Source organism: Pavona decussata, unplaced genomic scaffold, assembly GCF_977016875.1.
Source record: "Pavona decussata unplaced genomic scaffold, jaPavDecu1.1 SCAFFOLD_128, whole genome shotgun sequence".
NCBI classification, from domain to species: Eukaryota; Metazoa; Cnidaria; class Anthozoa; order Scleractinia; family Agariciidae; genus Pavona; species Pavona decussata.
The window spans coordinates 1026993-1039629 of NW_028145542.1; the positions used below are offsets into that span (position 1 = coordinate 1026993).

The 12637-nt window shown below is 39.6% G+C and overlaps 1 protein-coding gene and 1 long non-coding RNA gene across 2 annotated transcripts in view; one reads left to right on the plus strand and one right to left on the minus strand.

The window, feature by feature from the left end:
* The window catches only part of LOC146468850 (CUB domain-containing protein 2-like), a 92291-nt gene that overhangs the window by 75962 nt on the left and 3692 nt on the right, over window positions 1-12637 (plus strand). The window contains exon 10 of the mRNA XM_085123896.1: window positions 7635-7856. Within this exon, the coding sequence (XP_084980022.1) occupies window positions 7635-7856 (222 nt within the window). The remainder of the gene's footprint in view (window positions 1-7634; window positions 7857-12637) is intronic.
* LOC146468853 (uncharacterized) lies at window positions 151-1313 on the minus strand. The gene is made up of 3 exons (XR_014867395.1): window positions 1240-1313; window positions 868-968; window positions 151-313 (listed from the first exon to the last, which is right to left on the minus strand). It is a non-coding gene; the product is annotated as an uncharacterized LOC146468853 (long non-coding RNA).

A 12637-nucleotide genomic window follows, 5' to 3' on the forward strand; every position in this document is an offset into this window, starting at 1 on the left:
TCCGACGCAGATTATATATTACCCAGTCTGGCGGCGGCATATCGTGGTAATAAAGGTATAATACACTTCCTTCATCATCCATAATAAATTTCTCCCAAGATCGTCGCTTTTTATGTTTTCTTCATGTCTTAGTTAAGAAAAATCAACCAAAAAGACGACATTGTTAAACAATGCACGCGGCGAAGCGGTGCAAAGGGTGTTGAGATTTACTAGCGCTAGTAGTGCTTGGACCGCTGTTGTAGCAGATAATATTTGTCGAGTCCACTTATACGCCGGCGTTTCCTCATTACCATTATAGGGAATACCTGTTAACCTATAAAGAACAAAAAATGCAATTAAATCCGTTTTTATTCAACAGTGAAATATCGAATAGATAAGATAAGATAGGTAATTTATTTGATGTCAAATACAAAGGGGGTGGTCTCCCACTCCCCCGAGCCACAGGCTCATAATAAAAGCGTTTGACAATATAAAAGAAAGCTAATATCGTCAAGGCGCATGGAATGGGCCGGCGTGAATTGTTAAAAGAAATTGGGATCTCAGACCCTGTTTTTTCTTAACCTATGTACAGGCTCCGGTTGCAGGGGCACGGGGTTGGAGGGGTGGGGGGGGGGGGGTAAGTTGAAGACAGCGGCGTAGACTCTTTCCCTTTCCCCTTCCCCCTCCCCCGCCTTCCTCCCAATCCTCTCCCCCTCTTCACTATTTTCTCCCGTTTTCCACTTCGCCCCATCCTCGACTAAAGAGCCTACGGGGTTTCTCCTGGGGCATGTGTTAGTGTGTACCCAACTATCGAGCACCCAATCAAGATAGATAGATATCTATTAATTATCCCATCACTACGGAAGTACCTTAATTGCACAAACTCACCGGTCTTTTCCAATTACTTCTCGTGTAAAGTGATCAACCTGGGAGCAGTCAGGGTTGTTTATGCTTGTGTCATTTGGCCTCCCTCTATCAGATATATCAATCTAAATATGGGGTTAAAACAAAGATTAGGTAACTTCATGGTTTGAATTTTCACTTATGCGTAAGCTCGCAACTGAATTATTTAGGATTTATTTTTTTCTTAAAAGGGCGTTTTAGCCTAGGAAAATAATAAAATGAAATAAGAAACTAAGGAGGGCATCCTAAAGAGACTTGCTGAATGAAAGGATCTGAAGGTAACAGCCTCGTCCCAGGCACGTTTCTCTTTATGGGCGCGAAGCTGCTTTGAAAATGCCTAGAATAGGTGTTGCTTACCTTAACTTTGGCTTTTATTGGGCTATCATCTGGCACAGGGATAGGATTCGTCGGCGTGCCCGCTCTGACCGTTCTGTAATAGAGAGCAAATGATCTTGAGGGATGGTTGTTTAAACAAATTACATCGTAAGACGTGTTAATACTCCTTGAGTCCCGTTCGTTTTATCGCTTTCTTTGCTTCCCGGTTTTCTCTGGTATTTCGTCTAACCTAATGGCGTTAACTCAAAAAAAGACACACATGCACAAACGCCATTAAGTGCAGGTATAACTATGTTATTGAATCTATAACTAGCGCTCCTCTATCAAACCCTATATTTGTAGCCATGTTTGGATTGCCTGTGGCTCTCGTAGGAACGGGACCTCGATTTTCATTATGGTTTCTCAACCGTGGTATTTTTCCCGCCGAAATTATTCAAACAGATTCATACGGTCGTTAAAAACGCTTTAATCATGGCTCACAGCTTTACATTAATCGCACGAGTCTCCCGCACGCAACGGCTACTTGGCACTTATCACATAGACCTTATCATGGTTTAAGACGCCACCTCGGCGGGCGGCAAACGTTACAGGAATTCAGTCCGTTGAAAAAACAAACAAGCGAACAGAACGTTTATTGGAAAATAGAAAAGAATGTACAGGGACACCCAAAGGGATATTTCGGTAAGATATATATCTGTTCGCATGGAAGGCTCGCTAAAAATTTCGAAAGTTTTCGCCTAGCGATCCCCTAGACTGTTCGAGGTTTTTCGGAAAAACAAACAAGGCTCCCTAGAATTTTCGGAAATGATGTGCACACGTTTTCTAACTCACATAATTTTCGGATGGTGTTTTTGTCCTCTAAAACTTTCGTCCGTCGTAGCTATTCTAAAAGCTGCTAAAATTTTCGGTAAGAAAATGAGGTATTATCAGGGATTTACATTATTTAGGTCTGACAGAGCGTATAATTTTATCCCCTAACGTTTTTGGATAAATAGGTTATACGCCTATAATATTCGGATGAGCAGTTTATATTCACTAAGATTTTCGATTAATTTTCGTAGTCACAGTTATAGCGAAAAAAAATTTCTAATGAAACTATTGCTACTACGTGTCCTCGAACTTTCGGCAAGACCCATCAGGATAGCTAAAACTTTCGGATGAGAAAAAAAAGCCCCCTCAAACTTTCGACGCTAAGATATCCCTAAGATATGCGAACAGACCAATATCTTTCAGGGCAGCTCCAAATTAACCAAACAGGCTTCTAAAGCAAACAGTAATCCATTTTGGGTACTTCTGACGTATTTAGGAAGATTTGGTCGTTGGGTGCCCCTGAATGCACTACGCAAAAGATTTCACAATTTGAGGGATCAGTCGTGCCGGAAAATTTGAGGAAACAAGAAAACGTTTTGTGGCTTTTCGTATGTTTCCATACATTCATCTGTTATTTTTCCTGGAAATGTCGCTCTGATCGCCCTAACTAGGTCTCTGCCCCGCGTAAAGTGGGCCTTACACTTTAAACGCGAAGCATCTGAGAAAATGTATTTTAACACTAGGCAGATAAAATTTTGATAGCAGTAACATTCATGCCAAACAATCACGTGCGCAATTGTGGCAGATTTTTCGTGGCAGATGCCATGCACGTCGATAAAGCCACCTACATGTACTTAGTCGAGTTTGGCATTATTATTACTGTTATTATTATTATTATTATTATTATTATTATTATTATTATTATTATTATTATTATTATATATTATTATTATTATTATTATTATTATTATTATTATTATTATTATTATTATTATTATTATTATTATTATTATTATTATACCTAACCTTGTGACTCACCTCCTGTTCTCAAACACGGGAGTTCCTAATTCGGAGTCACTGCTCGAGCTATCTGTCATGATGGTACGTCAGGGTCTGACTGCGACAATTCGTCAAACAAACATTGCCCCACAATCTTGTTCATGACACAACACTTTGTGCAGGGTGTGATGCTTTGATTGACAGTCGCAATGACGCCGATTTCAATCTAGCCGATGCTCGAAACAATCTCCTCGTAATAGAAAAATAGACTCGCATTCGCTTTATCTCTTAAAAACTGACCGCATTTATTGGAAACAGCATATTTAAACTCGACTAACTTTGTTCGCTACGAGAGTGCTTGCAAACGAAAAGAAAGGTTTCCTGATGGCTCATGGTGGCAGTGAAGCAGAGCAAACCCTACTTGATTTCCAGCGCTGTTCTTTGTGTTTTTTTCGGGTAACGTTAGTCCTTTGTTAATTGTTGTTGTCATTTTCCATTCAATTTTTTTCTTCTTGTTAATCTGTAGATTTATATATATATATACTTCTTATTTCATTTCATTTATTTATTTATTTAATTTTTTTTTTTATTTTGTCATCCGCATTTTCCCATCCGCCATCCGCATCCGCCATCCGCAGCCATCCGGTCAGCGTTTAACAGATACCCGTACAGTTTATCGATTGAGCATGTATTTGGCAGACTGCGCGTCTCTGTTTATTGACTCGAGGCAAACCAATCTCGTCCCCAGAGCCCGCTTTTCTTTTGGTCAGCACCAAGAACGCGGACTTCTGGGCTAATCCAAATGAGGCCACCTTTGATTGACTGGTAAAAGCATGTCTATTTCACGGACCGGAAGCTATTTTTCGGCGCGAAATTGAAATACGGGGCAATGGCGGAGTTTACGACTCCCAACACGACTTCCACAAAAGTTGCGAAAAAAAAAAAAAAAAAAGAAAATTGCTATCGTAGTTGTAATGCGGTTGACAACCACCGCATTTATATATACGGAGTAAAAGCAAAATCAGACGGAATTTTAATAGCGCTTAAGAGTAAATGTCAGTAAAAATCAAAGAAATCGTGGCCATGGTTAAAAAAATCGATTTCGCGCATACTTTGTTAGTTTGAAGGCCTTAGCTGGGTAAGTATGTAAAGGATATAAGGTTAGGTTTTTGAAATATTCTATATAACAGCAAAAAAAAAAAAAAAAAAAAAAAAAAACACGAAAAACGGTCACTCTACCCGAAGCTTCTATTTCACCATGCGAGAACCCGAAATTTTACACTTCCCAGCTTCTCGCTGCACAGACATTTACATAGCTGTGAATCTTTCTTTAGTATAATTTAATACATTGATTCTTCCTCAGTCAAAATATAGTAATTATTTTCATCTCTGCTCGTTTGTGAGCGAACTGAAACGCAACTGAGCTCGGATGAAGTAGACACACTTTTCTCTATCACGCAAAAGCCCAGAATAATCCAAATTCAGCGAGAAAAAAAGCTGACCGGTAGTGACTCAAATCAACTGATACTTTGACAAAAGACAGTACAGTCATGGAATTTTAGGTGTATAGTTTTTAATCTTTAGGATCTAGAAGAACGTTTGCACGAACGCCGATCAAAGTTTGAGAAAATTACAATTCAGAAATCTACAACTCTACATAACATGGCATAATAGAATAAATTAACTCCTCGGCCAAAGTTTGTCTAAAAAAGGCTTTAAACTATTTTCAACGCTTAAAACGTTTTAAAAAATATATTGATGTTAAATATTGTCAACACGGGTACAACAAACCAACAAACACCACAACAAACAAAAGATAAAATTAAATCTCACTCGCTCCCTAATCTGTGTCACGCACGAGCGACTTGTCTACAATAACAAATTCATATTTTAAAATATGTTACTTAACGATGTTCCAGATTTCCCGGTTAACTTGATGAAGAAATAGAAAATAACTTGATAGCACCTGGAACAATTAAAATTAATTCTATTAAGGATGAGAAGCTTCATAATCCTTCGATAGCCAATCGGAAGTAACTGTTCCCACGACAAGCAAATATTGCATCGTTCTCTAAATAAACAAATCTACTTATCGATATCTCTAAAACATTAAATCTAAAACCAGAGTTGATTGTTGGGCAAGTTCACAGACATACAGAACAACGATGTTTTTTGACTATTGTCGGTGGAATTTGCGCGGGGATTTGCGGCGGAGACGAATGCACTAGCTTCTCAACTTCCGTCAAACCACTCAAGCAGTGTAACAAGCATACAAAGCATCACAATAAGTCCTTGAAATTTTCCGGAGTTGAAACAGAAGTAGAATTGATTTTGGCAAGAATGCGTTTTTTAAAAGTTAACGAATTTATCGGAGATGGCTGTCTGCCCTGTTCATCGTGCTAGGTTCAGCATAAAAGTAATTTTTGCACCACCCGAAGGTTGTTTCGGGTCACTCTGAAGCAGCTGCGGAAAGAGACCGCCCTGGAAAAGAAATATATTTATGCCAATCCATGAAGTTATTAGAACTTTCAAAACAGCACGTCCCAGTTGGCTCAGATAAATAACCAGTTATAAGATGTAGTACCAAGAAGGAACTGTATCCAATGAGTTTTGTATTCTCTTCATTCTGGTGATACGAGAATATATGACCATATATGAAAGAAATCATGCATTTATTCGAACGACGGAGAGAAATAATTAATGTTGGTTATCGTGAAGGTCATGTTGTTACTTATCTCTTCATTCTGTTGTCCAATCCAATTATCATAACAACTTTTATTTCATGACTCTCATGTGTTATGGATTGCGCTTATATTATATAAGCCAACATTCCGGTCTTTGTTTAAAATTGTTACGATGATCCTTAAGAATCCGAACAATTAAGTGTCCTCTAAGCTTATTTATTTGATCTTGCATCAACGCATTCAGGGGCAATACCAAGAAAATCGATGAAGAATCTTCTTCACTTGACAGAAAATAGTCAAATACATGCGGTAGAAGCTGACATATGAGTGATTTCCCATATCCTGTAAGAAGTATACAAATGGTATCCTTTCCTTCAAACACGACACTTTTTAAAGCTTCATACTGCGCTTCTTTCAGAGAAAGCTCAGCTTTGCCCAACTTCTCTAAAGCGAACTCTAAAGCACAATGAAAGTGATCAATAGCAGCCGCCATTGTCTTTTTCCATCAAACCTCACGCAGGCGCAATCAAACTGGAACCAGGATTTGGTGGTTCCGGTTTTGGATTCTGCCAGAGCGTCCGTTTCCCGTTCCGCTGGACAAGGGTAACGAAGGCTCTGGGTACGAGATTGGAGGCAAACAAGCTTTATTGGCACTCCCTGAAAAGGGCTTTTCAGGGACAATAATAATTAATTTACAAGATCATACGTCAAAATGATAGTAAATCTAAAAGCCATAATGATGCAATGTAAAGATTTATACAAGAAGAAGTGAAGTGAAGAAGTGACAATTTGAAACAAACAAACAAACAAACAAAATCGACAATTTTCTGACGAATTTTGTTTTCTCTTATAATCACCTGAGTAATTATATTAAGAGAATTATTCGCCTCAAGCTCAGTAAATATTGGCGAATATTTACCAATATTTACTTCGCCTTCGGCGAGTACTTGTTAATTATCCTAAAAATTTGCATGTTATAATGACGGCATGGAATCGTAGAAACGTCATACAATAAAATTCCGATAGTAACAACCCCCCCCCCCCCCCCCCGAAAGTAACTTTTCTCCGAAGGAAACGTCAAAACTTTGTGGCTTCTTAGATATCCCGAAAATAGCGAACCCCCGAAAGTAGGGAAGTGCCCCAAAAGGTATCTATACCAAGTCTTTTTAATTGCGCTATATACTGAATGCCTTTATTGTTTTTCAATCCATAGTCAAATTTTATAATGTACAATACTAATATCTTCGTGCATTGACAAATTGATCGCGATAAGGCACATTACAACAAGTGAAAGCCTTAAACGATCATTCGTCCTTGGTGGCGCAATGTAAAAACTAAACTGGTATAGTAACGAATTAACAACAGGGACGTTTCTTCAAATTAAAATTGAAAACTCTGTACACTGCAGTATAAAACGCATTGGTATGTTATGGAATAAAAGCGCTGAGTTTAGCCTTTCTTCCCTGAGTCAGAGAAGAATTTGATTTCCTCTGCATCGGCTGAAACACGCATGCAGTAGTCCGGTAGACCATTAACGCTTATTTCACTGTCCCCGCTACCAAAAATGGGTAGTGCAAAACCATATTTCACAAATGAACGTATAACTGTGTCTTTATGACTTAGGTATCACTGTCACATACCTTCTGTTTATTAAATTAAACGCTATCTTCATACCATGGAATCCAAATATATTTTTTTAAATATAATGCTATTTATATTTCATTGCTTTGTTTCATGTTTTTGTTCCCGAAAATAACGCCCTTTCCCCATTCAGTAACGATATTCACCCCCACCCCCTCCCCCCCCCCCCCCAAAGGAAGAAACGAGTCGCAAACGCTGCTAATTCCGAAAGTAACGAAGGTCGCTACTGTCGGATTTTTTCGGTATTATTTTATGATCTTTTCCTCAAACTTTTTTCTTTAGATAAACCCAAGATAACGATTCCAGTGGTGAGAACAGTTCCAGGTCACATAGTAAAGTGTTCTGCTGAAGGAACTCGTCCCATGAACATGTCACTAACTCAGAATTTCACCATTTTGGATCAGAGAACCGATATTGCTGTTGCCAAAGTTACGAAGGAGGGAAACGCCACATGTGTGGCTAAAAACCAAGCTGGAACAGATTCAATGACGTTTTCTGTTTCAGGTGTGCCTTTTCTTTTGTTTTCCTTTTTGTTTGTTTTTTCCTTTAGTAACTAACTTTTGGATTTTTTTTTTTACTAATACATATTTAATTCACATTAAATTTTCACCTTCATTCTTTAAACAATAATATCCACATGGAGATTCCAAGTTTCTTTAACTAGGCAACTCTTGAAACTCATTTAAATTTCTGTTTCCTGACCATTTTCAGTAAAATTGCTTGGACTATGAACAATTAAGAGGGAATGTCTACTAACACCGAGCGAGGGGTGGCACATGATAAAAAATGAAAGTCCTTCACAAATTGACTAAGGATACCCTATGGTAGTTCTAGTAACGTGGTGGCTTTGATTTCTCGGAATTCTTTTTTAAACCCAGAAAAATTGAATAAAATCTGTTCGGGCCCAAGTGTCTATAAAAGCACCCAAAATAGACGTGTCCCATACGTTCTCTCAACTTCGCTCTGTTTAATTCGCATCGATAAAAAACCTCATTTTAAGCTTGGAAATGTGCAGCTGAAGTGTTTACGAATCGTTTGAGGCCAATAATAGATCTCTGCTTTAGTTTTGAAGGTTATGGGGAAGGTACCGAAAGTTACTAAAATTGGCTCAGTCGAAATTCTCAATTTGGCGCACTTTTTCAGGAGAGTGTTTCCATACCCGGTAAAACACCGAATCACTTGAAATTTAGAATTCTTGATTGACGAAATGCCGTTCTAAAACCAGGTTTAAAAATCAGTCTCGGGCTTTCTATCAGCGCTGAGAACTGACTCTCTCAAAATCCAGATAATTGCAACATTATCTGTCAACAACTGTAAGCGATAAACATGTTTCTGTCAAAATCACCGAAGACTTCTGTAATTTTTTTCTTGTTTCCCTCAATATTACGATGGACCAAACAACAGAAAGCTCATATTTAGCTCACCTTGAATAAGATGTCATCTAAGTATCAGTTTCTTGGCTTACTGCACCATACAAAGCCATCATTGCTCGAAGGGTTGATAATTGATCTCCTTCAGTGACTAATGACTTCTGCTATCGCATTCACGTCACTTGGCAAATGCCAATTGAAGGGGCAAAAATCTTTTGACGGTAACAAAACCCTGTCGGTTCAAAGAAAATATTAACAGAAATATCTAATTTTAAAGTTCTCCAGCTCCACAGTCATCTCAGAAACCGCCGGACTCTTCGACTGTTTTTGACTGTACGGTACTTGTTTCGGTCACGCAACGGCTTCCCTCGGAGTGATAGGTTTTTCTTACATAATGGCCAAAATCGAAAAAAAAAAAAAATTCCAAAGATCAGGGAGTCTGAAACTAGTTCCTTTAAAGTTATTTGAACATAAAACGTGACTGTTCACGCATAAACGTGGCTTTTGAATTTCTCCGTGAACAGTGATGTTCAATTTAGGTTGTTTATTTCACGGCGGTCATGGCGGGTGCGTGAATGGTTTATTCAGCAATGATAATTAGTTGAATGATGTTTTAACGAGAGGAAATTGAACAGATACCGGTATAAGGTGATATAAGAAAACTGTGACTTAACGAGAACTTTTTCAGTTTCTCAACCAGAATGACGTTCGTTCTTTTCGCATGTGTCGGTTTGCCAACATAAATAACAGCTATAAACAAGATAAAAGATATACAGACAGATAAAGAGTTCCGTGATCACTGATGATAACAGTACCTGAAAAAGAGTTGGGTGCATCAATTCTTCGTTAACAAGATCTTTAAAAAAGTTCAGTTTTATGTTAAATCGTTAATTTTCTCTGGTCTGTAGCATTTTTTTAAAAATGATTATGTGTTTATTTTAGTTACAATGAGCTGCTGTGTTCTTATAAACACCGCCGCTGTTCTGATTGAAATATCATCACGCACCTGATGGACACACAATGATGATGCTGGAACAATTACCAAATATACAAAATTTCTATATTATAAAACACTTGTAGTTTTTGTATTTACGTTGCGTTTAAAGAATTTTCTGATAATTTCAATCATTCTAACGGCCATTTCGGTCGTGACCGGTTGAAATCAGCTGGTGAGATTTGCTGATGCTTCAATTATCTGGCAAGGTGGTCAAGCAGAAAAAAAGTGTTTTAGCAGGGCTCGAAATAACGGCCGGTCAACGGACAATGTCCGGAATGATTGGGGAGTTGACCGGTCAACCTTTCGTCTTGCCGGTCATGTTGACCGGTCGCATTCAATCGTATTGAAGATGAAATAAATTAAAATTTTCACGCTGTTCAGTTGCTTCAGTTGTTATCAGTATGTAGTGAGTCGCTGTGTATTGCCGAACTTTGATCTGAAATCCTGGGTGAAATGCCACTAGAACCGTTGTTTACAATTCGCGCATTGAAACAGACATCGGGGTTCACGCACTTCCAGTCACAAAATTAAAAATATTTTCCCTTTATTGCCCTAGTTAATTTATTAGTTAGTTTATTTTAATACACATAAGCTTCTTTTTTTATTTCGCTGCTGTAATTTATTTTTATTGTTGATTATGTAATGAGTGCTTTAAAGTGCTACAAGCTCTAAGCAACGACTTTTTTGGCAATATATAACGCCAGTTTTGCTTCATGGGCCCCTGTTTTTAGAGTTATTTACTATGTTATAAACTTGACCGGACAGAAACGATACATGACCGAGCTAAAATGAATTTGGCCGGTCATCATGTCCGGAGACTCTCCGGAAATTATTTCGAGCCCTGTTTTAGTAAACCGTTCACATCTGTCGTTGGTGCAACTCTAGTGCAAAACCGTTAAAACAACGTGAAATTTCACAGGACAAACACGTTTCGGGACAACACTAGCAGTGTTCGAATAAGTGATGTTAACTCCGAAGTTGAGCTTATCTTAGCGCGCGCGTGATTCTTTCTTCCGCTACATTTCTGTGTAGACCATTATAGACTTGCCACAAGTCGTCTTCTTATGCACCGAAAGAGTGACCAACAAGGCGACGGAGTCGTGAGCCGAGCGCCTGACTGGACTCCCACAAAAACGGACTTTGAGAAAGTCTAACCTATTCTTTCTCAGTGGGAAATTGGCCGGTGCAGAGGTGCTAACCAATGACGAGATCCGCATGGGCTCTCTTAACATATTGCAATACTGACAAGGTGAGAAAAGCAGACCTTGAGATAGGCGGTAAGTCGGAGTCCATAGCTTTATTGCGACAAACCGGTGTACTGATTCCATTGGGCTCTTGAATTGGTAAGCACACCTTAATTTTGTCATAAACGCTGGCCTCCTCTGTAACTGATTTGCGAACAATGGGCCAATTTAGTTTGGAAACAGTGCAATCCAAACGTAGCCTGGACCCACGCAGTCGCCATTTTAGGGGACATCGTATTACCTGCTCCCCTAAAAGCGACTGCGTGGGAGAATAACCCAAACGTGACTAGTATTTGTCTTTTTCGTCGCTTTTGTTTTGAACTTTGAACTAATCACTGCTTAAATCAATAAGTGAGCTTAGCAATCTTTTGCATAGGTATATGACGTGACCACAGGCCTATTGCGGAAGCTACCGCGGCGACACCAAAAACAGTAACAGAAACTGCAAGCATTGGATCGAGCCCGACGGGATTGTTGGGGGGGGGGGGGGGGGGTTCTACTCATAGTTCACAGTATGTGTGAAACGATAGTAAGAGTTAAAATCCAGGTGTGAAAGGCTCGGCCGCAAAAAAATATAGGAGCCCCTTTGGCTTGTCCTTTTGCACAGTTCAGATTCAGAACATAAAATAACTTTATCATTTTACATCAGGAGCTACATTTAGGCCTATAGACGCACTAAATTCGTACTTGGCATCTACGGACGTCAGCCCTATTAGGTGTCAGCTAAAACGCTCATCGGAAAATGCGAGCGGACGAACTTTGATGGTGGACAAGGGGTGGCTCCTGTCAGGTACATGCCAAGAAATAACACCACTGAGACAGGCGCACTGTCTCGCACAATACGTTCACCAGACAAGCTGCGTCGCCAGCTCTCTAGTGATAAACATTCTGATGTCACAGCACACCGTTGATGTGCTAAACGAACTTAAAGAGGAGTTTGCATTGACTGTGAAGCAAGCAAAGGCAAACATCTTTACATCGTCATGGAAGGCCCACATACCGGCGCTCTATCAACCGAGATGCTGCAAGGGTCGACGTCCTAGAGCGATCTGAAGAGTTATCAGCTTTGGTTGTCCGAAAACCAAAGTGCACGATTCAGTAAACATGGTATATTCCTTCGCATGTCAGCATAGCTCAAATCCTACCTCGAACTCCTTTTTTTTTTCTTTTTTGTCTTCTGGAGACGGAGAGGGGGAGGGAATCCCCCTCCATAACTTCACAAGTATAAAAGGCATGGCAATGTCGGCTATGAGACTCCGAGGAGAGATCGTACGCTTAAGCATGTCTCCTCTGGGGTCCGCAACGGGCCATGATGACGTCATATGACAGCTAGACGTGATGTAAGTGGTTGTCATGTGGCCGACACCAGCACTCCCTAGAGCGCGAGACGAGAAGTCCTTTGACAGAGCTTCAGTCGACTATGCGGAGAAGCTTGGGGGACAAACCACGCTGTTACCGGTGGTCAGCATAGTCAGTAAGAGAGCAACAGACTAAATATGGTATGGATACTCAATTCAAGTGCGTTACGAAGGACTCGGTTCTAGTTCAGAAGTCCTATTTGACAGCAAACCGGAAGTAAAGCAGACCCTGTATGCGACACTTGCAGGATCAGACCTTCGTGACATAAATACTGAAGTGTGATCAGTCGACCTCATTGCCTGATGAAGACTAGCA